The 26574-nt window shown below is 41.4% G+C and overlaps 1 protein-coding gene across 11 annotated transcripts in view; it reads left to right on the forward strand.

Moving 5' to 3' along the window:
- CYSTM1 (cysteine rich transmembrane module containing 1) overlaps nucleotides 1-26574 on the forward strand; it is a 76877-nt gene that overhangs the window by 18863 nt on the left and 31440 nt on the right. For 10 of the 11 annotated variants that reach the window (XR_004184007.1, XR_002522755.2, XR_002522756.2 and 7 more), the window contains one exon: nucleotides 11323-11529. Coding sequence is in view for 2 of the 11 variants with exons in the window: in XM_009209216.2 (XP_009207480.1) it covers nucleotides 11343-11529 (187 nt within the window). In the remaining 9 variants the exon portion in view is untranslated. Of the gene's footprint in view, nucleotides 1-11322; nucleotides 11530-26574 lie in introns of those variants that run through there. The other variant, XR_004184006.1, reaches the window with a different exon arrangement.

Raw genomic sequence — 26574 nt, forward strand, 5'->3', positions numbered from 1 at the left:
TCAGATGCTCCTGGGAAACTCAAATGTTTCTTGGGGGGCAGGAGGGATGCTATTTTTTTTTTTAAACTAATCAATAACCCAAACTACTTTGAGTTCCTTTCACATGTAGAGAACTGTTTGTGGATGTTGCTAATAATAGAAACTGAAGCTATCATCTAGAATTTTTTTTTCTCCTATCTTCGTTGTCTGTAAAGCCTATTCCTTTAAGAATCCTATGAAAACAGAAGAAAGGGGGAGGGTGAGCTGCCCTGGGTTGTATGGTCTCTTAGGGTGCAGCACATGATAGGTACAAGTGATACTTCCTGGTTTGATATGAAATTCACTGTTGTCCATTAAGAGCCACCCCGCAGTGCTGACTGAGCTGCTGCTCCCTCAGAGGGTCAGGAGAGCGCGCTTTCATGATGGAGAAAAGCCGGGCTGGCTTGGTATTTCATCAGGAACCAGGAGCGCTTAGTTAAATTGCCAGCACATTAAGCTGTAGGGGCCTCTTTCTAAACCATCAAGATTCCAACTTTCCCACAAAGCCTAATCTAATGCTCTGGGAGGAGGCGGGCAGAGCCTGTCTTTCAGGGGCCGGGCTGGCAGGGGACCTGGCCTGGGAAGTGGCCTTATCAGGCTTGTTGGGAGGGATGGACCTGTCCCTTTCTAGTGTGTCCTCTCAACTTGGCAGGGGGCGGAGTTTTTCCCTTTTCTCTCTCTCCATGCCCTAACCTCTCCTTTCAATTCCCCAAGTCACTTTCTGTGTTAACAGCTTTCTTTCCTTTTCCTTTCCCTTCTGTTCAATGCTGCCCTCTCTTTTGAGCCTCTCTCTTGCTGGGCCCCATTTTCTCTCCATTCTCACTTTGAGGGTTGACTATTTGAAGTTCCAATTATAATGCTATCATATATGTCCCAGTGACTAGATGTAATTCAGAGATCCCTACCCTATTTTTCTGAGGAGAAGCCAACTTTCATTTCTCCACTGGCTTTCAGATAGCAGTGTTGGTGGGGTACTGACCAGAGTCCCTGAACTGAGTGGTTGGGTGAGGCTAGATGTACTCCTCTCCCATATGGAGGTCCCAGCAATGTGGGGAAGGTATTATAATCAGGGTTTGCTGACAATGCCAGGATCCATTAGACAAGGGACTGAGGCTCACCTGTGGGGACCCTTCCATAAGCTGAATGCAGAGGGGAGTACTGCATCTAGGAAGTCCTCTGGCTTTTGCAGAGGACCATACATGATGACTTTACCTAAAGATAATTAGCAAGGGTTTTAACTTTCATTGTTAAATATAACATATGTATAAAAAAGTATGTATAATATAAATGTACAGTTTAATCAATAATTGTATTCATTAGTGTAACTGTGTGATCTATTCAGGTTTAGAAATAGAAGTTTATTTTTAAATCCAAATGGGGTAATAGAATGCACTGTGTTTCAATTTGCTTTTTTCCCACCATGTTGGTACTTTTTCATATCAGCACAGGTAGTTCTAACTTATTCTTCTGATGGGTCGTATAGCAGCAGTTCCATGGATTGGAAATACCATGGTTTATTTAACCATTCCCATATTGATGAACATTATATTTAATATATATGCGTATGTATAAAGTTGGTTTTTTTTTTTTTTTTTTTTTTTTTTTGCATACTGACTGGCACTAGTATATATCTGTAAGATAAATTCCTAAAGGTAGAATTGCTCGTTCAAAGGATAGGGTGTTTTTATTTATTTATTTGGGGTTTTACTTAAAAATATGTCTTTATTAAAAAGTTTATAAGAAAAAAGGATAGACCCTCTATAAAAAGAAAGGCTGTCCCCTCTAAACATTAGGGAGGAATGGGACACCAATACCTGGTGGCTAAGGGTAGGTCATTTTAGTTGTTGATATTTTTAGGTAGTAATGTATTTTTTCCCAGGGCTGTTTATAAATGTTATATTTTACAGAGCACCAAGCCCTGAATCCAACCAGAGGTTCTTTACAGAAAGCTTTATGAAAAAAGGTTTTAGCAGATGATATGTTATACTCTGTTGAAGTGAACTTCTCTGGATTCCCTCAGAAAGTCTCTAAGTCTGGAAGAATGCTAAAATGTACCTACCAACTTTAATATTGGAGGGAGACAAGATTGACTGTAGTCATATTTTCTAATAATTCTGAACTATGGATAATTAACGTAGGTATGGTATGACTTTTCAGAATTTGCTGTTCCTAATCTATCAGGACAAGTTGAGAATACTTACATCTTTGTGTTATCTTAATGTTGGGGATAGTGGCTTAAAGCAATTATCTGAATGGCATTAGCAAACCATGTTACTAAATAGTTTGTAGATTTTTAGCTTCATATGAACTCAGTTATAAAAGCAGTGTGTGGTTTTTATATCAGATATTTTTTGTGAGAGAGGAAAATAAGATAGTCTGTGAACCTTTTCATCACACTAGGCCATCTATCTATCAGAGATAGATGATCCATTGTTAGTTTTTGCCTTCCATGTGCACTTTGATGCCCTTGTTCGGCGAAAGGTCCCATATCTGAGCTGTGTGTCATTTTGTACTCCATAGAGGGGCTATTCTGAAGCCACAGCCAAAATGTTGATATAAAAGATACGTTCTAATACTTATTCATTCATTGACTATATGAGAATAGCTCAGGGCCTGGTAAAACTCTGTGACAAACAAGAGATAGTGAATGAGGTAGGGGATGGCCAATAATATTTGGGAGGTTGAGGCCAGAATCAGTATTTGGACAATAATGGAGTAATACTGCAGGTTGTCTTCCTCTAGTCTGTCCCTAAAAGAAGAGCAGTTTAGGAAATGACAATACCTAGCAAATGTGTTTAAAATGCTGAGCAAGTCATAAAAAGAAATATCTTGTCTATGTTATGCTAACTATCAGTGGTCTCCTGGTGTTGCACTGTTACTGGGAGCACTGCTACCATCTTTAAAAATATAAATCCCTGCTATTGCTATCCCCCTGGGGCTCCTGTGTTAAAGTGTCCATATCAGGAGCAAGTTCTTCCTAGGAGAAGGCCTACAGTTCTGGAATGCTTATTCTTGTGACTTTGGCCTTGGGTTTAAGATTTGAGACCATCATTTCTTACCTCTGCTCACTGTACATTCACAAGTATGTGTAGTATGACTCTCCCAATTGGGAAGTCATTTGGGCTTCTACTTGTACTTCAGTTTTAGTAAATTGTATAGCACTTTGAGGTAAATGCCTTCTGGACCTCCCAAAGTAAGTTTTGTCTATTCTGTCAAACTACCTTTACCATATCCTTAAAATTTGGAAAACTTCCAGCATATTCCATCTGATGCAATAGCAGACAAATTGAAATGATAATTTTATTTTTATTAATAGCAGTACTGAAGGAGAGGAGCAAGCCAGCTATAGTTCTTTACCTCTTATCCCCAGCTCTAGACCTGATATGTAGTAGGTACTTAATAAACATCATGAAATAAGTGAATTATTAAGTTTGTCAATAGTATTCAACAAACAAACATAAAGTTACATGAATCATTTTAAAAGAAATAAAGAATAACGATAGAAAAGGAAGATGCAGCAATCCTAGAAGTCTGCTCTTAGCAAGGCTGTTTATGAGCTGACCCATTGGCCTCATCCTATGAAGTGTGCTTCAGGCATGAAAACCTAGTCAGTTCCTCAAATGTGCTCTGCTTTTTCTCTGAAACATCGCACAGATTGTTGCCTCTGCAGAGTATGAAATTTGGAGTAACGAATTTCTGTTTATGCTTAGTCATGTGATCATCACTTCTCCTAAAATCGTTCTCCGACTTCCCTGAGTAATTAGTTGTCTCCACTTTGAGCTTACAGTACACTCTGCTTCCTCTATCTTAGCTTGGTTTTGTAATTGCTGGTGTTATTGTCTGTCTCTGTCATACCCTGAATAGGAACTGTCTCTTGCTTACCATTATCTCAACAGCGCCTGGAACCCAGTAATACTGGGTAATAGTTGATGCTCCCATAAGTATTTATGGATGAACAAATGGCTGTGTGAATGGAATAAACTAACATGTCAACGCCAAAATTTGATGAAAACTCTAAACCAGAGATGATACGGCAGCATAAAACTCAGTAATTCTAGGCCAGGCGTGGTGGCTCACACCTGTAATCCCAGCACTTTGGGAGGCTGAGGTAGGCGGATCACCTGAGGTCAGGAGTTCAAGACCAGCCTGGCCAACATGGTGAAACCCCGTCTCTACTAAAACTACAAAAATTAGCCAGGCATGGTGGTGCACACCTGTAATCCCAGCTGCTCTGGAGGCTGAAGAAGGAGAATCGCTTGAACCCGGAAGGCGGAGGTTGTAGTGAGCCGAGATCGGGCCACTGCACTCCAGCCTGGGTGACAAAGTGAAACTCTGTCTCAAAAAATAAACAAACAAACAAACAGCCCAGTAATTCTAAAACTTTTGTTTGTTTGTTTGTTTGTTTTACCTGAACAAACCGCACCCAAAATTATAGATGTGAGAGTCAAGACGTATTGAGGGACTTAGAATGTAAAGTGATCTATTTATAAAGGTCTTGTTAAAAAAACAGCTAATGGGGAGTTAAAAAAAAAAAAGACACTGAGGTCTCTAGGGTAAGATCTGCTCTCATAGTTTTTGTTTGTTTGTTTTGTTTTGTTTTTGAGATAAGGTCTTGCACCGTCTCCCAGGCTTAAGTGTCGTGGTATGATCACGGCTCACCTCAGCCTCAATCTCCCAGGCTCAAGTGATTCCCCCACTTCATCCTCCCCCAAGTAGCTGGGACTACAGATGTACACCACCACACCCAGCTAATTTTCCTATTTTTTGTAGAGACAGGGTCTCACTATGTTGCCCACACTGGTCTCAAACTCCTAGGCTCAAGCAATCCACCTGCCTTGATCTCCCAAAGTGCCAGGATTACCGGTGTGAACCATGGTGCCTGGCCCTGCTCTCATGTTTTTAAACTTTAATTTTATGAGTTACCAAGAAAGATAAATTGAAGGACATAAGGATAAGCATGGCTTTAGGCTTTGATAATAAGAAGGGTTCCAAGATAGAGAAGTCTGTATGTAACCAAAATAATTTGTTATTTTTACCCCAAGTCTGGTACCCAACCAAGGGACTTTTTGGTTTGAAGCAGAAAGAAAACATTTGAAGACCTTAGAGAACCAAAGTGTCTTGTGGGAAAAAAAAAAAAAAAATTGCAACTACAAAAATCACCTTAAAAAGCAGTGAAGAGCAGATTTTGAGTAGATTGTTAACAAGAAGAAGGTAAGTAATGAGAAGGCAAATTAGTATATCAGAAGTGAATAGGAGGTTTAAAGCAGCATTTAAAAAAATATTTGTTAATTTTAACTTTTTTTTTTTAGAGACAGGGTCTTGTTCTGTTGCCCAGACTAGAGTGTAGTGTCATGATCATAGCTCACTGCAGCTCAGACTCCTGGGCTGAAGTGATCCTCCCACCTCAGCCTCACAAGCAGCTAGGACTATGTATACCACCACAGCTTGCTAATTTTTTTGCGGGGGGAGAGGGTTTCATTATGTTACCCTACCCAGGCTAGTCTTGAACTCTTGGTCTCAAGTGATTCCCCTGCCTCAGCCTCTCAAGTCACTGGCATTATAACCATGAGCCACTGAGCCCAGCTAAAGTGGCATTCTAGCTATTAAAAAATGGCAGGCAGAATGGATATATATCTGAAAGCACTAAAAAAACTTAATCTTTTTTCTGACTCTATAGGTTCTCTTGAAATTTTCAGAAATACAGATGAGTATAAGTAACAAAAATTGCCAACAATTCCAGCACCCAAGGAAAACCACAATAAATATTTTTTTCTAGGAAAATATCTGTCTGCTGTTACTGTACAGCTTACAATAAAGTTTGAAAATCTTAATGTACAACTCAATACGTTCATATGTATTCATGTAAACATGACTCAGTTCCAGATACAGAACGTTTCCATCATTCCTGAAGGTTCTCTTGTATCTTCTCCTCAGTATTCATAGATTTATTTTGGTATCTTTCTTTTCAGTATCCACAGATTTGTTTTGGCTCTTCTTGTACCTCATATAAATGGAACAGAATAATATGGTTTGGATATTTGTCCTCTCCAGATCTCATGTTGGGATGTGATCCCCAATTTTGGAGGTGGGTTGGTGGGAGGTGTTTGGGTCATGGGGGTGTATCCGTCATGAATGTCTTGGTGTCCTCTTTATGCTAATGAGTGAGTTCTCACTCTATTAGTCAAGTGAGATCTGGTTGTTTAAAAGAGTCTGGGACCTCCCCCCACTCTCATCATGTGATGTGCCTGCTTCACCCTTTGTCTTCCACCATGACTGTAATCTACCTGAGAGCCTCACCAGATACAGATGCCAGCACTATGCTTCTTGTACAGTCAGCAGAACCATGAGCCAAAATAAACCTCTTTTATTTATAAATTACCCAGCCTCAGTCCTTTATAGCAACACAAAACAGACTAAGTAGAGTATTGTTGAAGTCTGTTGAGTCTGTCTTCTTTTGCTCACCCATTGTGTCTGGGATTCATCCATGTTGTTTCATGTAATAATAGTTCTTTTATTTATTGTTTTGGGGTCACTTTCTACTGCATAAATATGTAATAATTTATCTGTTCTGCTGTTGATTAACATTTGGATAGCTTTCTGTTTGGGACTATTATAAATAAAGCTGCTTTGAACATTCTTGTGTAAGTCTTTTGGTGGACTTACACACTTGTTTCACTTCTATATATATCTCTCTAAGAATAGAGCTTCTAGGTCATAACATAAATACTGCAAAAGTCATGAATATTTGGTATACTTTCTTCCAAAATCTTGATTAGTTTAGCTTTTGTGTAAGTCTATGATATGCTGTGATTTTTTTTCTGTGATATATTGTGGATTTTTTTATGTATGAGCATGGAGATCAAGGGTCATTTCTCCCAACACAAGGATATCCAGTTAATCCAGCACTATTTATTGGAAAGACTACCTTTTCTTTTCTGAATTATAGTGGTGCCTGCCTGTTAAATTAGAAGACTGTACTGTATGGATGTGTTTTAGGACTCTTTATTCTGCTCTATTGATCTGTTTTTCATATTTATTTTAAAGAAAGTTGAGACATGCTGAATATATAGCTTTTAAATTTTTCTTACACAGTATTACATCATACTTCAAAAGCATAAATTTAAAACAACTGCAAAAAAAAAAAAAAACCTTGGTTTTTTCTTGGACATTTTCTTTCCTTGGACATTTAGATTGTTTTTTTCCTTCCTCTGTTTTGTTTTGATCTATTTTTTATGTTGGAGGCCTTCCTCCAATGTCTGATAATCTTTGTCCATTCATTTATGTATGAGGCAGTAAATAGTCCATTAGAAGTTCAGTGTGCATAGGCTTTACTGTGGAGTAATTGGCGAGTCATTTCTTTAGTGTCCCCCCAATTATTAGTATCTATCATTTTTTTTTTCCATTGGGACTGTTAAGTTTTCCAGAGGAAAATTTTCCACTTTACTGTCTGCAGAGTTAGTGCCAGTCCATCTAGCAGGTGTCTTGTAATTAAAAAAATAACAACATTGAAAAATATTGTGTTTTTTTCCTCCATCTCTACTTTGATGAGGTCTTATTTCCATTGACCACTTTCCCAAAGAATAGTTTCTGCCCTTCTCATTGTGTGGTTGAATGACTGCTAATCCCGTGACTCTGAGTATGTCTTGAATGAGATCGTGGGATAGCAGTGTTCAGTGCAGTCTATTAATGGATCTTGACTGCAGCACTCTTTGAGCTGTCCCTTTTAGAGCTCTGATTTGTCTTTAATGCTACAGTTTACACTGTAGTGAAACACTTCACTAGAGTAGGGTTTATATTTTACCTGACCAAATTTATAAGGGAAAGCAGTCATGTTACAAAGTTTAGTATCATACCTTAAATTTAAAGCTCTTTTGTGTTTTGCTTATGTAAAGTGGTTTGTACTATACTGTGTCAGTGTTAGGTAATCTTTTTTGCTTTGCTTTGCTTCTTTACCAGCTTGGGAACAATGGATTCCCACTGGATGAAGTCCTGTTTTTCAAATGCCAGCTCTAGGATCTGTCATCCAGCACAGATGCTCTTTCTGTGACTTTTGCTGTTCTCTCACTGGGATTTTTTTCTTGTTTAGAGGAAACTGAAAATAGATCCAGATTTTTATTCTTCCAAGATGACTGTCTATATTGGGAACAAAGGGAAAAAGTATATGTGTGGAAGGAGGTCATGGTAGCTGGAGCACCTTTGTGGTTTATAAATGCCTCTGTGAATAACTAATGGGATTTTTCCCTTCTAGACCTTACATTTTTTTTTCCCTCAAGCAGATGGAGAAAGATACATACCAAAAATGAGAGAGAAACATGATGAGGGGGTAAGTGAGGAGGACACATACACTTGGAAGAGAGCTTTGAGGTTCTCAGGGAGAGAACTGCACAGGATAATGCAAACAGATAGATCAAGATAAGTCATGAGACGTTGAGGTCTGAAGTTGTAGTAGTTCTATACTCTGTTCTTTTTTCTCCTCATTGCCCGTTGTTTTCAGATGAACAATATCTTCAAAGAAATATAGGTCCAGACTTTGCTAGAGTGAGAATGATCTACATGATCTTGTTGAACTGATTATGTTAAACTGCAGTTTTAATGAAGTTAGGTTACATACACTGAATTTCAGGACAGAAGTAGTTATGATAACTGTATTGTACTTGTGTGATTTAAAAATAAATAATGGAATGGCCATATGGTGATTGATGAGACTGATTTCTGTGTTAACCAGGGCTCACTAGGCTTTCTACAGCCTTCCTGGTAGGAGAGAGGAAAAAAAATGCATTTGCTTTTATCCAAATTTGTATGATAATTGTAGTGTTAATCACCATGAGCCTTTGCATTCGGGTTCCTAGGTCAGGGTGTGTTGCCAGTTGCAGACCAGAGAGCAGAAAAGGAAAAGAACTCTCCTTTTTTTCTGAGTCCCTTTCAGGCCCTGGAAAAATAAGGTGGTGTCAAAAATGGGAGATAATACAGATATGGTTGAAATAGAGACCCTCAAGCCATTTGATCCCATAACATAGAGTTTCAGTTTATAATCACACTCCTTCAAATGACACTCTCTCCATCAGCACCTCCTTCTACTAGGTTTAAGCCCCTACTCCTACCCAGCAGTCTGTTTACCATGTTTTCTAAAAATCATTGTCCTTATGTTTGTTTCAACCAGTTGCCCAAGGGTAGGGTTTGAGGCATATTGAGCTCTATACCTCACTACTTAGTCCAGTGTCAAGAAAGCATTTAACAAATGTATATTTGTGAATGTCACCCAGAAGGGTTCATTACCTTACCTTACCATCGGTTTCCAGGACTGGAAGTTCTGTAGAGGTAGTTTAGGTTAGGCCAGGCTTTAGTCTTTGATTTATGAGTTGTTATAAAGTCATCCGGAATGCCATTTCTTTCCTTTTTTCTGCTCTGCCTTTCTGAGTGGCCCACTTAAAGCTGGCTCCTTCTCAGGGCTGCAGATTTGCTCTCAGTAATTTTGTAGGCCTTATCTTTCCTAGACTTTGTGTATACCTTTGTACAGGGGAAGGCAAGGTTTGGTGGGAGTGTGTTAAGAGTCCGAGCTTTTTACTGATTGAACCACTTCAGAACCAGTCCCAGTGGCCAGGGAGTGCCATTTGCATCTGGGTTAAGTCCTGAATTCCTTGAATCAATCATGATGAAAAAGTGGAGAGAGTGACCCTGATTGGTTTAGATAGACTGGGTTCACCCTGGAGCTGGATGGGATGAGCTTTCCCTGAAGCACATGAACTACAGGAAGAATGGGCAGAGATCTACCTGGAAACCTGACTACTGTTAGGAGGGGAGAATATGGATGTTGTGTGGGCAACCAGCAAAGTCCACTGCTGCTGTAATCCAGATATTTTAGGGAACCTAGACTATTTATGACTATTCTGTCCTTTATATAATAAAGTCACTTAGGAATTTATTGATTGCCTGTTATGGAAAATAATTAATAGTGAAATTATTACATTTTGAATCTGAGACTCTTCCCTACTATTTGGTTGGGGATAGAAGACGCCCAAATAGGTAAAAAGTTAACTATTGATGTAAGATATGGGTAACAGCACAAAGCAGCAGTATGACAGATGATATCATGTTGTTTAAGTGAGACATTCTTAGAGTTTATACTTTGCATTCCCCAGTAATTGTTTGTTTGTTTGTTTTTGAGACAGAGTCTCGCTTTGTTGCCCAGGCTGGAGTGCAGTGGCGCGATCTCAGCTCATTGCAACCTCTACCTCCCAAGTTCAAGCGATTCTCCTGCCTCAGCCTCCTGAGTAGCCAGGACTACAGGCACGTGCCACCATGCCCGGCTAATTTTTTGTATTTTTAGTAGAGATGGGGTTTCACCATGTTAGCCAGGATGGTTTCAATCTCAACATGATCCACCCGCCTCAGCCTCCCAAAGTGGTGGGATTACAGGCATGAGCCACCACACCTGGCCATTTGTTTGTTTTTAATCTGAAAGTCACCACCACTGTGGAGCTTGAAGAGATAACAGAAACAAGATGCTGGCCCTGAGAACTTCAAGCCCAATCAAGAGAATGATTAACAGGCTTGGGGGCTGGGAAGCATGGCTTCCCTCACAGAAGCAAACCACGGAGGACAGGGTCCTGTAAACACAAATAAGTGTTCCTGGTGAGCCCCCCAGAGTCTCAGGGACCTGGACGGGCAGAGGAGACGCTTGGCATTCTCTATAGACAGCGCTGTCCAACTGCTTAGAGCAGCAGGTCTGGGGAGAACAACCAGATCACCCCAATCCCCAGAGCAATGGTGATGGTTACAATCTTTGGTTGGTCATTGCTGCCGGTGCTGCTTGTTAGAAGTCCCCACTGTGGCCCAACCCTGTTGATTGGAGGGCTTCTAGTAGTGGATCAGCATCCACTGATGTGACTCATAGTTAGTGCTGTTAGAACACTTTCTTAAAGCTCTCCAATCACATTTATGGACATTTCAGAGGATTTAAAAAACAAAATATCTTGTTATTCATTTAACACATTTATTTAGGGACTGCCTTGTACCAGGTACTGTGCAGTGCTCTAGGGACATGGTGGTAATCTAAAACTTACTTGATGTCTACTGTCACAGCCTACAGTCTAGTGGAGGAAATAGACAAAAAGCAAATAAATATATAAAATAATTGCCAATTGTAGTGATGGTGAGAAGGAAACAAAATGAGCAGAGCTAGAGATTTGCACAAGGCTTGATATAGCTTGAAGGTATTTTGTAAATGATCTTATGGGTTAGAATTTTATTCCTGATGATTTCCACAGTTAAATGCAAATAATTTTCATTCTTTTTGTCTCTTAGGTGCACTTTACAGGTCCCCGATGAACCAAGGGAACCCTCCACCATATCCGGGCCCTGGTCCAACGGCCCCATACCCACCTTATCCACCACAACCAATGGGTCCAGGACCTATGGGGGGACCCTACCCACCTCCTCAAGGGTACCCCTACCAAGGATACCCACAGTACGGCTGGCAGGGTGGACCTCAGGAGCCTCCTAAAACCACAGGTGTGTGTCTCTCAATATGTGGGTGTATAGTCCTGTGTCACCAAAGGAAATGTTTGCATGTTTTCTTTGGCAGAGAAGAAACTCTTTCCAGCCTTTGCAACTTGTGCTTGATGTCCCCAAAGCTTGATGATGGCTTAGGGTGGATTCTCACTCCTGAAAAGAGGCCCAAGTCAGCTCTGCCTACTACATTCACACTTCTTGTCCCCTCTGGGGCCGATGACTTCCTGGCCAACGTGTTTTCTGAGGGCCACCCTTTAGAGCACTTGGGGGTAGGGAGGGAATTAGCAGTTGGGTCTTTGCTCTGCAGCAAGCTTTATATTTTAAGTTTAGTAATTAGCCTCTTGAGTTTATTTTATCTGTCAGCTTGTTGACCCTCAAGTCATCCTCTTGCCCCTGCTACTAGGTTTTTTTTTTTTCTTACTAAATGTTTTCATAATTCTATTTAACCTTCCAGTTGAGTTTTCAGGAGGCTCTTGAGTCCTTCTTGTGTGCTATAAAACAGTGTTACTCAAAGTTCAGTCTGTAGACAAATGCCAGTCAATGAACAGTGAACAGTTATGGACTGTATCATATGTACAGAAAGTGAGAGTAAACATTCAGAAACTTTTAGAGCAATTTGGTGTTGCTGTGACATCCAAGCATGTAATCTTGCATTTTACAGAAAGTATCAGTCTATGAAGGATTGAAAATAAAACATCTTGAGGAGCACTGTGCTAGATGTCTTGGTCACTATTTTATAGCCCTTTGGTTGTCAGAATAGCTGCTCTCTTAATAGCCCTCTCAGCTTTTTTTTTGAGATGGACTCTTGCTCTGTTGCCCAGGCTAGAGTGCAGTGGTGCGATCTTGGCTCACTGCAAGCTCCACCTCCCGAGTTCACACCATTCTCCTGCCTCAGCCTCCCGAGTAACTGGGACTACAGGCCTGCCACCACGCCTGGCTAATTTTGTGTATTTTTAGTAGAGACGGGGTTTCTCTGTGTTAGCCAGGATGGTCTCAATCTCCTGACATCATGATCCGCCTGCTTCGGCCTCCCAAAGTGTTGGGATTACAGGCGTGAGCCACTGTGCCCAGCCCCTTTCAGCTTTTTAAGATAACTGATTTTTTTTTTTTTTTTTTTGAGATGGAGTCTTGCTCTGTCACCAGGCTGGAGTGCAGTGGCGCGATCTCCGCTCACTGCAACCTCCGCCTCCTGGGTTCAAGTGATTCTCCTACCTCAGCCTCCCAAGTAGCTGGGACTACAGGCATTCACCACCACGCCCAGCTAATTTTGTATTTTTAGTAGAGATGGGGTTTCACTATGTTGGCCAGGATGGTCTCGATCTCTTGACCTCATCATCCACCCCTCTTGGCCTCCCAAAGTGCTGGGATTACAGGCGTGAGCCACCGTGCCTGATCAAGATAGCTGATTCTTAAAAAGTGTTTATTATGGCCAGGAACGGTGGCTCATGCCTGTAATCCCAGTACTTTGGGAGGCCAAGGCGGGCAGATCACCTGAGGTCAGTTCAAGACCAGCCTGGCCAACATGGTGAAACCTTGTCTCTACTAAAAATACAAAAATTAGCCAGGCATGGTGGTACGCATCTGTAGTCCCAGCTACTCAGGAGGCTGAGGCAGGAGAATGGCTTGAACCTGGGAGGCAGAGGTTGCTGTGAGCCGAGGTTACACCATCCACTCTAGCCTGGTGACAGGGTGAGACTCCATCTCAAAAAAAAAAAAAAGTGCTTATTGTGTGTCACATGGTCTCCTAAGTGCTTTATATACATTAACATTTAATCCTTGCAACAACCCTATGAAGTTATTCCCATTTTATAGTGATGTAATAGAGGTACAAAGTTAGAGTAATGACTTGCCCAAGGTCACCTAGCTAGAAGGGGCACTTTCCAGATTAGAATACTGATAGCTTGGCCTCAAAATCTGTACTTATAATTTATTGTTGTACTGTTGTTCCTCTCCTGCCTTTTCTGAGCTGACTCACATTCATCTGAATTTAGTGCCTTATGCCTCCTCTGAGAGATTTTCCTGTCATTTAATTCTTTACTAATCAAAAGTAATAACAGAATTGCTGGTTAGTTTTATTCTAGGACTTGATGATTCTCTAGAATAAGAATTTTACAGTCATGGAAAAGATTATGCTTTTATAGTGGCAAAGCTTATACTCTGTTAAGATTGAATAGAATATTTGAATACCTTTAAATAATTTAATTTATCTGGAAGGAAACTTTTGCAATCCAAAATGGTGTTCTGTTGTAACAGTTTTTATAATGCATGCTCGGAAGAGGGCAGGAAGTATAACCAGTGTCATCAGAGTAGTTGGTATTCAGGCCTGTGACATCAGAGAAACATTTTCGGAAAATAAGCCTCAGCTTCTGGGTTTTCTGCTTCAAAATAAGGTAACCCTGTGATGAATAAAAGAAAGCATAAAAGACAACATAGGGTATGATTTCATTTATGTGAAATTCAAAAACAGACAAAAAGTATGTATGACGCCAGAGATCAAAATAATGGTTACTCCTGGCTGTGGAGTTGGGAAACTAGGGTGGGACTGGTTATTCATTGGGATGGGAACAAAGAAACTTTCTGGGGTGTTAGGAATACTCTGTATCTTAATCTTGATGTAAACATTCTTCAAGATAGATAGTTATGACTTGTGTACTTTGCTATACATTATATGTCAGCAGAGAAATATAGCCCAGCATTTGAGTTATCTGGTAGACTCAGCCCAATGCCTGCCTGGTGTTAGTTCGTTCAGCTATAGCCCTCATGGTCTTCTTGTCCATTTCTAGGCCAATATTGTTTATACTGACTCTCTAACTAGCATTTGATGAGTTTAGAACTTTATTGAGTTTGTTTAGAATAAGTACTTCCTAGGTTCAGTGGACTTTGTCCACTGTTCATGCAGAAAATACAGATTTGGTTATCTTTCTTACCTTTCATATAATTTAAGTATTGATGTCAGCTTTTTTGATGAAAAATAATTTCTTAATTCTTTTTAGGGTTAAAAGCCTCTTTAGTTCAGTGTTACCAATCATGATTGGTTTCACAAATGCAGTTGAAAGCTGTTTAATATCCTTCCCTACGGATATACCCAGGAATTTATTTCTCTGTCATTAGCTTGTGAATTGTTAACTGCCCAGATCCTTTCTGCACCAAAACATAGCAGGTAGTGCTAAATGGTCAAATTTTGTCACCTGGGGTCCATGTTCTGTGAATGGGACTCTTGGAAGGATGTAGCCTCACTGAGAGATGAACCCTTTAGGGACCCATTTCATTCCTTGCTCTGGTATTGCTTGTGGGATTCCCAGTCAGAATTATGTGTTCTCATGCTGTGTATATGAGCTCTATATGGAAATTTAAGCTTTTTCTTTCCAGTTGAATGATTTTAGATTTACTATTGTAGATACTTTCTCTGTCCACTCAAGTTCAAGTGTGTAGCATATTATGTTAATAGATACATAGGTAGAAATGGTTTATTTTTCAAAGGAAGGAGGATCTCCTTTATCCTTAATTGGTGTCTGATAATTAGTTAGGGCTTAATAAAGGTGTGATGAATGGATGAGCAGGGTCGGGTAAATGGCTAACCTAAGCAGAACCTTCCTTGGTCATCTGTTTATGATTCAAAGTTCATGTGTCAGAGATTGTAGCAAGAAAACCCACCTTTTGTTTTTTTAAGAAGCCAACCTTTTGGAAGCCATGTGATTGGAAGCAGCAAGTGCTTGTGGGAATAAGGCCTCCCAGAAGAGCATACCTGCAGATTATGTCAAGGATCTCCTGGGTGGTTTTTAAGAATAACAACTAGTATTTGTTGAGCACCATGCTGGTGTTAGCTTTATGTAATCTTCACAACAACCCCATAGTATCAGTCTCATGTTATAGAAGTGGAATCTGAGACTCAGAAAGGTTGTGTTTCAGTTATCTGTTGCATAACATATCACCCCCAACTCACTGGCTTAAAACAACGATTTATTATTTCTCATGATTCTCTGAGTTGGCTGGGAGGCTCTTCTTGCTTCGTGTGATCTTTCGTGGGGTCACTCATGTTACTTAATTCAGCTGTCAGCCTGGCTGGGTGTAAGCTATCCAAGATGACCTCACTCACATGACTAGGGTCTTGGTTTGCCTCCACGAGGCCTCTCTCTGCACATAGTCTGTCATCATTGGGTGGTCTAGCTTAAGCTGCTTTACATGACAGCTAGCTTCCAACAGAGTGAAAGTGGAAGCTGCCAGGATTTTGGGCTAGGCCCAGAACTGGCATAGCATCACTTATCCCTTATTCTAGTGTTCAAAATGAGTCTCAAGGCCAGCTACTTTCAACAGGAGGGGGAACAGATATCACCTCCCTCCTCCCCCTCTTTTTTTGGTATATTTGAGATATAATTCATGTACCATACAATTTACCCATTTAAAGTTGTACAATCCAATGGTTTTTGGTATATCAACAGAATTTTTCAACCATCATCACTATCATAATTCCACAACATTTTCTTTTATTATTATTATTATACTTTAAGTTCTAGGATACATGTGCAGAACGTGCAGTTTTGTTACATAGGTATACATGTGCCATGGTGGTTTGCTGCACCTGTCATCTACATTAGGTATTTCTCCTAATGCTATCCCTCCCCTAGCCCTCCATCCCCCGACAGGCCCCAGTGTGTGATGTTCCCCTCCCTGTGTCCATGTGTTCTCATTGTTTAGCTCCCACTTATGAGTAAGAACATGTGGTGTTTGGTTTTCTGTTCCTATGTTAGTTTGTTGAGAATGATAGTTTCCAGCTTCATCCATGCCCCTACAAAGGACAGGAACTCATCCTTTTTTATGGCTGCGTAGTATTCCATTGTGTATATGTGCCACATTTTCTTTATCCAGTCTATCATTGATGGGCATTTGGGTTGGTTCCAAGTTTTTGCTATTGTTAATAGTGCTGCAGTAAACATACCTGTGCATGTGTCTTTATAGTAGAATGATTTATAATCCTTTGGGTATATACCCAGTAATGGATTGCTGGGTCAAATGGTATTTCTGGTTCCAGATCCTTGAGGAATCGCCACGCTGTCTTCCACAATGGTTAAACTAATTTACACTCCCACCAGCAGTGTAAAAGCGTTCCTATTTCTCCACATCCTCTCCAGCATCTGTTTTTTCCTGACTTTTTATTGTTTTTGTTTTGTTTTGTGTTTTTTGAGACAGAGTCTCGCTCTGTCGCCCAGGCTGGAGTTCAGTGGCACGATCTTGACTCACTGCAACCTCCACCTCCTGGGTTCAAGCGATTCTCCTGCTTCAGCCCCCTGAGTAGCTGGGATTACAGGTATGTGCCACCATGCCTCCCAAAGTGCTAGGATTTCATGCGTGAGCCACAGTGCCCAGCCGTTTCCTGACTTTTTAATGATCACCATTCTAACTGACGTGAGATGGTATCTCATTGTGGTTTTGATCTGCATTTCTCTAATGACCAATGATGATGAGCTTTTTTTCATGTTTGGTGGCCACATAAATGTCTTCTTTTGAGAAGTGTCTATTCATATTCTTTACCCACTTTTTGATGGGGTTGTTTTTTCCTCGTAAATTTGTCTAAGTTCCTTGTAGATTCTGGATATTAGCCCTTTGTCAGATGGATAGATTGCAAAAATTTTCTCCCATTCTGTAGTTTGCCTGTTCACTCTGATGATCGTTTCTTTTGCTATGCAGGAGCTCTTTAGTTTAATTAGATCCCATTTGTCAATGTTGGCTTTTGTTGCCATTGCTTTTGGTGTTTTAGCCATGAAGTCTTTGCCTATGCCTATGTCTTGAATGGTATTGTCTAGGTTTTCTTCTAGGGTTTTTATGGTTTTAGGTCTTGCATTTAAGTCTTTAATCCATCTTGAGTTAATTTTTGTATAAGGTATAAGGAAGGGGTCCAGTTTCAGTTTTCTGCACATGGCTAGCTAGTTTTCCCAGTTTTTAAATAGAGAATCCTTTCCCCATTGCTTGTTTTTGTCAGGTTTATCAAAGATCAGATGGTTATAGATGTGTGGTGTTATTTCTGAGGCCTCTGTTCTGTTCCATTGGTCTATATACAGAACATTTTCATCACCCCAAAAAGAAACCCTTTAGCAATCTCTTCCCATTTCCTTCCACTCTTCCCCACGTGTTTTTTTTTTTTTTTTTTTTTTGAGACGGAGTCTCGCTCTATTGCCCAGGCCGGAGTGCAGTCGTGTGATCTCGGCTCACTGCAAGCTCCGCCTCCTGGGTTCACGCCATTCTCCTGCCTCAGCTTCCCGAGTAGCTGGGACTACAGACGCCCGCCATCACGCTCAGCTAATTTTTTGTATTTTTAGTGGAGACGGGGTTTCGCCGTGTTAGCCAGGATGGTCTCGATCTCCTGACCTTGTGATCCGCCCACCTCAGCCTCTCAGAGTGCTGGGATTACAGGTGTGAGCCACCATGCCCGGCCTCTTCCCCACCATTAATCTGCTCTGTCTTCATAGATTTGTCTGCTCTGGACATTTTATATAAATGCAACCATACAATATTTGGTCTTTTGTTACTGGCTTCTTTCAGTTAGCTTGATATTTCCAGGGTTCATCTATGTTGTAGCATGTATCAATACTTCATTCCTTCCTATTGCCAAATAATATTCCATTGTGGATATACCACATTTTAGTTACCCTTTCATTGGTTGATGGGCATTTAGGTTGTTTCTACTTTTTGGCTATTAGGAATAATGAATAATGGCTGTTATAAACATTTGTGTAAAATAGACTCCATCTTGGAGGAATGGCATGTGAATACAGGGTGAGAGGAATTGGTGACCATCTGTGCAAACAGTCCACCACATTCTGCCCTTTACTCCCAACAATTCACATCTCCCTCATAAGCAAAATATATACACCCCCTTCCACCACCACTAGATGTCTCATCCAATAATTACATCAGCTTAAAATCCAGGATATTATCATCTAAGTAGTCTATATGTAGGTAAGGCCTCTAAACTGCCATGCTGGTCCATATACCCTAACTTTGTTCATGCTGCTTCCTTTACTTCCCACCTCTGATCCCCACTATGCCACAACCTATCCTACACATCTCTGGAGATCAAAAGAAAATATCTTTTCTTCCTTGAAGCTTTTCCTTACCTATACTATACCTCCAGTAGAATTTACCACTCCTATTTGCTTCAACTGCACCCTATACAGACTTCTTTCAGAGCCCTTCTTCTTGCTCCAGATTAAATAGTGTCTACCTTATGTACAGTCCATTTTAGCTTTTTTATGTCTGAATTCAATCAACCTTAGTGTTTAGGCTTTCACCCTTTGTTTTGGTCAACACTCTCAAGGCTACAAGTGATAGAATCTTAGCCTTTGATATTAACCAGCAATAGAGGTTCACCAGACATCTGAGTAAAGAAAGGCTCCAAGATGAAAGATGGTGATCCAAACAGAAAAAAAGGGATTCTAAGGGAACAAACATTGCAGGGAGAAGAAAACCCTCCTACCAGAAAGTGGGGGAATCCTTTAATAATCTTTTTTTTGTGGGGGGATGGAGTCTTGCTCTGTTACCCAGGCTGGAGTGCAGTGGCGCAATCTCGGGTCCCTACAATCTCCGCCTCCCAGGTTCAAGTGATTCTCCTGCCTCAGCCTCCCGAGTAGCTGGCATTACAGACGTGTGCCACAATGCCCAGCTAATTTTTGTATATTTAGTAGAGACGAGATTTCACTGTATTGGCCAGACTGGTCTCAAACTCCTGTCCTCAGGTGATTCACCTGCCTCAGCCTCCTAAATTGCTGGGATTACAAGCATGAGCCACCGTGCCTGGCTCGCTAATATTCTTAAGATATACTGAAGATAAATCTTATTGAAATAAAAGCAGTGGTGCTGTATAAAATGAACTCTGGAAACAAAAGCACTTAGCCAAGAAGAATGTGAAACTGATCTCACCCTAAGGATTAGATCCAAAAGGTCCATTTGGCAGCCAGATCTTGCCAGAGCAGAATTTAAGGCATTTGCCATAGGTGGAAGGTTGATGTATGTTTTGGTTATCTATTGTTACATCACAAACCACCCCCAATCTTAGAGGTTCCGTAATTTGGACAGGGCTTGAGAGGAAAGATTGATTCATCTCTGCTCCTTGTTGGCATCTACTGAGGCTGGAACATAGATAACGATAAGCAGTTTGCTGGGTTGGGTTTGTACACTTTCTACCATCCCATATGATCCATAAACTTTCTTCTTGGCTTTGTATTATGTCCAAAAGGGTACTCTTGGGTTGACTTACACTTGCAATACAGAGAAAGAAGCCATTTGGTTTGGCCAGTGCTTCAGATGGGAGAGAGGGGTGGGAGCATGATGGCCAACTGCTGGGAGGGGTCAGGAGGTACCTGACATGCTAGTATTTCTGTGTGCGTTCCAAACTAGTGTTGGGTTTCTCCACTTTTACTGGCTTTGTTTGATCTGATTGTCCTTGAAGATTTGATTAACTTCAACCCTGTTCTGTCAACTGTTTTAGTTCCAATGGAACCCTGTACTTCTGGTTCATTTTAACAAGAAATTATCTCAAATCCAAAAAGAAAAAAAAAAAATCATGTCTGGTATTTCAGCTGACATGACTGAAACAGCTTGGGGTTGGTTGTCTCTGTCCCTCTGCATGGTCTGTCAGTGCTGCTATCACAGCATGAGAGTTTCAGAGTAGGTGGGTTTTTTCCATGTTACAATGTAAGGATAGAATCTGCCAGGCTTTCCTGCACATGTACCTCTGAACATAAAATAAAAGCCTTAAAAAAGAAATGAAACAAAAAACTTTTAATTTAGCTTCTAATTTTGAAACAATTTCAGACTTAGAAAAACATTGCAAAGATAATACAAATGGTTCTGTATACCTTTCATCCCAATTTCCCCAAACCTTACATAGCCACAATACAATGACCCATCAGGCTTTTTCACCCCCTTGGCTCAGAAGTCACACAATGTCACGTCCGTCACACTCTTGGTCAAAGCAACATGAAGTCTATCTAGCCTAGATTCAAGAGGAGGAAAATAGACTTCATTCCTTGTTGGGAGAGTGGTAAGTCACATTGCAAAAAGGCGTATGGAATGAGAGATCTTTGGAAACATTACCACAAGTTTCAGTGGTGACAGGTGAATTCCTGTTCACTGAAACATTCTAAATGACAGAACTATTTCTAGATTCTAATAAATATGCCATAGTATCATAACTGTTTAAAATGAAACATTAAACACTATCACTAGTCTTATATCGGAATATAGGTGATCTGTCATTTTAAGGATACTCCTGTGAATTGGTTAGAAAGTCGTGGAAGAAGGGTTTTTTAAAATTTCATCACGAAATTAAAATGACTTCTACCTCGAATCATCAGAAGTGGCAGAGTCCTCACATGATCATCTGGATTAATTATTACCCTCTGACCTTATAGCAAACATCATTAGGCAGTTACAGCTCCTTTCACTAAGCGTGCATATGGCTTCAGCATACCCCAGCATTCTAGACAGGAACCATGAATAGATTTGAATTGTTAGGTATAAGAAGAACCCATTTACCATTCCTTGCTAGGTTAACCCCCTCTTTTTAGAGACATTTAAACTGAAGCCCAGAGAGTGACTTTCCAGAGTCAGTGAGTTTTAACTAGAATATAAGTTTCCTGCCAGGCGCAGTGGCTCATGCCTATAGTCCCAGCACTTTTGGAGGCTGAGATAGGAGGATCGCTTGAGGCCAGGAGTTTGACACCAGCCTAGCCACTGTACTTAGCACATCTCTACAAAAAATAAAATAAAATTATCCAGATGTGGTAGTGTCTGCCTGTAGTCCTAGCTACTCAGGAGGCTGAGGCAGGAGGATCACCTGAGTTCAGGAGTTCGAGGCTACAGTGAACTAGGATTGAGCCACTGCACACCAGCTTGGGTGACAGAGCAAGACCCTGTCTCTCAACAACAACAAAATGTCTCCTGATCCCAGGCTAAGTGCATTTCTTCATTATGCCCTGCTGCTGTGATCCAGCACAGATTCCGCAGAAATTCTCAAACACCACCAAAGGAAAATATTTTCAGCCTTTTCCCTTCCTTATCTGCACCCCCCACCCCTAAAACATACAAAAACAAAACAAAAAACCACCTGAAAGTTATAGTAGAACACTAGTGTCCTGGTAGACAGAGGTAAAGTGGAGTGCAATAAAGCTGGATTCAAATCTCATTAACACTAGGACCTGAGCAAATTATTTTACCTCCCTGATCTTTGAGTGTGCCCTGCCTCCCCTTGTATGCTTCTCAAAGACAAGAGTTTTTTTCTTCTTTCACCTCTGCTTCCACTGCACCTTCAACAGTGCTGAGCACGTGTGTGTATGCGAGTATGTGTGTGTGTGTGTGCGCTCAGTAAATATGTGTTAGATGAATGCAAATATTACCATTTCAAAGGGTGATTGTGAGTTCATGTTCAGTGTCTGGTCCCCTTGTCACTTTCCCTTGGAGACCCTTCCCTTGCTATTTAATTCCTATGAGTCCAGATATTGGGGTTTTATATATGTTCTTCTCGGGTAGGACTGTGATATCTGGCAACATACTGATTTAAAATGAAATAAGTTCTACTTCAGCACAGTCCATTGGGTTGCCCCCATGGAGCTCAAAAGCCTCATGGGCCTTTGAACCAGATTTCTAAGCCTGTATGTTGGGAACTACCCAGTGACCCTGGTTCTTTGTGATTTGAAGACATGAAAAGGGAGTGCATCTTCAGGGGTACCCTTTTGGGCCCACCGGGCCATTGGCCAGTCAGCAGAATGTTGAGAGGCCTCATATTCCACAGTCAGAGATTGTGGGGGAGGTGATATAATGGCATATTTCTCCTGTACACTCTTCTTGGTGTCTCATGCTGCTTTCATTAGTCAGTGTGAGAAAAGAAGAAGGAAATTTAACGGTCTGGCATCTCTGGCTAATTGGCTCTAAGTATGGAATTACTGCCTGGCTTGTTTGAGCCTTTTATACTTTCTTTCATCAGAAACTCCAATCAGGCATTTTCGTTGCCCTGGAAAGCGTTTCCAGCATAAACCAGTCCAGTGCCTTCTTTCTTTGCCAGGTATAAGATGACAGAATGTCCCAACAAGGACACAGCTTAGTGCCACCAAAAGCCACATTGGCTTAGGAATCTTGGTAGAGTTTTTCCAGTTCCCTGAGCTTCTGCTTTCTTGTCTGTGGAGCTGGGATTACAGGATTGTGACAAAGAATAAATAAAGTAATGCATCTCTACAGTTTATGGCACCTTGATGAGCAGTGAGGAAGTTAGTACCCTCCCCTGGCCCACACAAATTTTCTGAATTTTTGCTTAGGGATAGATAGGGGTGGGGAAGACAAAGCTCTCTCGAAAGCAGGGAAAGCCAGTTGCTGAGGGTCACTCCTGATCTATCCCCACTGGCCTGAGGAGACTGGGACAGCTCCAAAGTTATTTCTTATCTGCAATCATGGCCATATAATTGGTCCCCTCCTCCTGCTCATGCCCTCTGCTGTCTTATTCTCAGACCGCCAATAGCTTTCCATTTCACTGGAGTGAAAGCTAGAATCCTCGCAGCAACTAGCAAGTCCCTTTGTGAGCGGGCTGCTGCCACCTCTGTGACCCCTGCCACTTTGCCCCTGTGCCCTCTGCTCCACCTTCCCTCCCTTCCTCACCAGACACATTCCAACTCTAGTGCCTTTGCCCTTGCCATGCCCTTCCCTCAGACATCCACAGCTTACAGTCTCACTTTCTTTTGAGTCTTGTTCAGCTGCCACCTAGTCAGAAAGGCCTTCCAGTCACCTCCCCCTACTCCACCCCATATAATTGTAGCCCCCCCTCTGGCACTCTCTGTCCCTGTTCTTCTGCCTGTTTTCCTTGCCTGACATAGTATGTGTACTTGTTCATTGACTGCCTTTCTCTTCCCACTGGAGTATAAGCTCCTTGAAGGCAGGGATTTTTGAATGTTATATTCACTACTGAATTTTAAATATTTCTTGAATAGTTGAATGTCCCCCTCTCCCAGTCTCCTCGGGCTACACAGGGTATCCTGTGAGGCATTTCTCCTGCTTACCTTGGGTCCCTTTTCCTCCTCCTCTCATCTGTACGGAATCCTGGGAGTAGCCCCATTGAGCTGCTGCTTCCTGAGTTGCTGACGTGTGTCATGCCTTGTGCTGAGCAGTGTTGTTTGTTTGTTTGTTTGTTTTTTGAGACAGGATCTTGCTCTGTCACCCAGGCTGGAGTATAGTGGCATAAACAAGGTTCACTGCAGCCTTGACTTTCTGGGCTCAAGCAATTCTCCCATCTCAGCCTCCCAAGTAGCTGGGACCACAGGCATGTGCCATTGTACCTAGCTAATTAAAAACAATTTTTTTTTAGAGACAGGGTCTCACCAAACACTGCTCTGGTTGGTCTTGAGCTCCTGGACTCAAGTGATCTGCCTGTCTCAGACTCCCCAAGTGCTGGAATTACAGGCGTGTGCCACCACGCCTGTCTCAGTTTATCTTCTAAACTGAGGATAATCCTTCTAACTTTCCCCCTTTCTTTCACATCTCTGAGCCCATATCCTGGGACATTCATTTGAATCTTCCAATGCCCAAATGGTGTTTTCATGGAATGCCTTGGAAAAGTTTCACATAGACAGGGCCAGCATCTTTTAAGACTTTAGCTGGATCTGTCAGAGGCTTGAGAAGCTTGTGGTTTCTGACCCAGCAACTGGGTCTGGGCACATATATACCTTTTGCTATGAGAAGAGAGAGAGAGAACTCTGGTGGCCACAGAACCGTCTTCTCTGGCCCCTCGACTAGAAGACAGGCTGCTTATGGGGTCCTCCTGAAATTGCTTGCTCTTGAAAAGAGCTCAGACATCAGCTATCTCGAGGACTTCCCTTTCTCCTACCCTAGAGAGGGCACTGGACTTACAACTTGCTGACCCTCAGTTTGGAGGGAAACTACCCCTCCTTACTTACTGCAGTGTTCTGTTGGCCTACATTTGGCATGGACAATTTGCCACTGTACTAGGCTTTCCTGTGACAGGCCAAAGGTTTCAGATTACCTGAGGGTAAAGAGGTCCCAGTGGGAGTAATTGCCTCACCTGACCCTTGGATGTGCCAAAGTAGGAACTTAATGTACAACTCAAAGATTTAAGTATTTTTTTCTCCCCACTTAATGATTTTCTGTTTTTCTTAAAGACCAGCATTCCAAAAAACTTAGGGACCTTTCATGGTCTGGCCAGTTTCTCAGCATCATCAGGCTCCCTCCTCCCACATGGCTTTTGCAAATGCCACTTCCTCTGTATGGCTTGGGAAATTCTTTGCTCCTCTCTTGGCTTAATATAGGTAACCCCTATTAATCATTCACATCTGAGTGGTACTCCTCACCTGCCAGTCTGGATCAGATTTCTGTCCTTCATAGTACTATCTTGATTTGTAATTTTATAGTTTTGACTCTAGTTAAAGAATTAAGGTCTTCTCCAGGCAATAATAAATGCTGGAGAGGATGTAGAGAAAAGGAAACCCTTGTACACTGTTGGTGGGAATGCAAATTAGTAAACTACTATAGGAAACAGTTTAGAGGTTCCTCAAAAAACTAAAAATAGAGGTACTCTATGATCCAGCAATCCCACTGCTGAGTATTTACCCAAAAGGAAGGAAATCACTATATCAAAGAGGTATCTGCATTCCCATGTTTGTTGCAGCTTTGTTCACAATAGCTAAAATCTGGAAACAGCCTACATCCCCATTAGCAGATGACTGGATTTTAAAAAAATATGGTACTTATTCACAGTGGAGTACTATTCAGTCATAAAAAAGAATGAGATCATTTGCAACAACATGGATGAAACTGGAGGTCATTATGCTAAGCGAAATAAGCCAGGCACAAAGACAAACATTGCATGTTCTCACTTATTTGTGGGATCTAAAAATCAGAACAATTGAACTCATGGAGATAGAGAGTAGGATGGTAACCAGAGGCTGGCAAGGGTAGAAGCAGGAGGAGGGAATGGTTAATGGACACAAAAGAATAGAAAGAATGAATGAGTCTGGTATTTGCTAGCACAACAGAGTGACTACAGTCAATAATAATTTTATTGTACATTTAAAAATAACTAAAAGAGTGTAATTTGCTTGTAAGACAAAAGATAAATATTTGCAGGAAAGGATACCCCATTCTCTATGATGTGATTATTATCCATTACATGCCTGTATCAAAGCATCTCATGTACTCCATGAATATATACACCTACTATGTACCCACAAAAATTAAAATAAATATTTTTAAAGAATTAAGGTCTTCATGGCCGGGTGTGGTGGCTCACGCCTGTAATCCCAGCACTTTGGGAGGCCGAGGTGGGTGGATCACAAGGTCAGGAGATCTAGACTATCCTGGCTAACACGGTGAAACCCTGTCTCTACTAAAAATACAAAAAATTAGCCAGGCATGGTGGCGGGCACCTGTAGTCCCAGCTACTTGGGAGGAGAATGATGTGAACCCAGGAGGTGGAGGTTGCAGTGAGCCGAGATCATGCCTCTGCACTCCAGCCTGGGTGACAGAGCGAGACTCTATCTCAAAAAAAAAGAAAAAGAATTATGGTCTCTACTGTCTGAAAGGTCCATGATAGGAAACCTTGTCTAATTTAACCATTTGCCAGTAACTACTTGTCACGTGATTCAAGATGAAGAAGAGTTTAAAGATATGCAGGAGAGAGGACAGAGGGGCACTGGAATAAGCTTTTTTGAGTGGTTAAACTCTGGGCTTGATTTTGCAGAAAAGACTGCTCAAACGTACTTTTTTTTTTTTTTTTTTGAGACGGAATCTTGTTCTGTCACCCAGGCTGGAGTGCAATGGCGTGATCTCAGCTCACTGCAACCTCTGCCTCCTGGGTTCTAGCAATTATCCTGCCTGAACCTTCTGAGTGGCTGGGATTACAGGCGCCCACCACCATACCTGGCTAATTTTTTTTTTTTTTTGAGTTGGAGTCTTGCTGTGTCGCCCAGGCTAGAATGCAGTGGTATGATCTCGGCTTACTGCAACCTCCGCCTCCCGGGTTCAAGTGATTCTCCTGCCTTAGCCTCCCGA

Source organism: Papio anubis, chromosome 5 (genome assembly GCF_008728515.1).
Source record: "Papio anubis isolate 15944 chromosome 5, Panubis1.0, whole genome shotgun sequence".
Classification (NCBI taxonomy): Eukaryota; Metazoa; Chordata; class Mammalia; order Primates; family Cercopithecidae; genus Papio; species Papio anubis.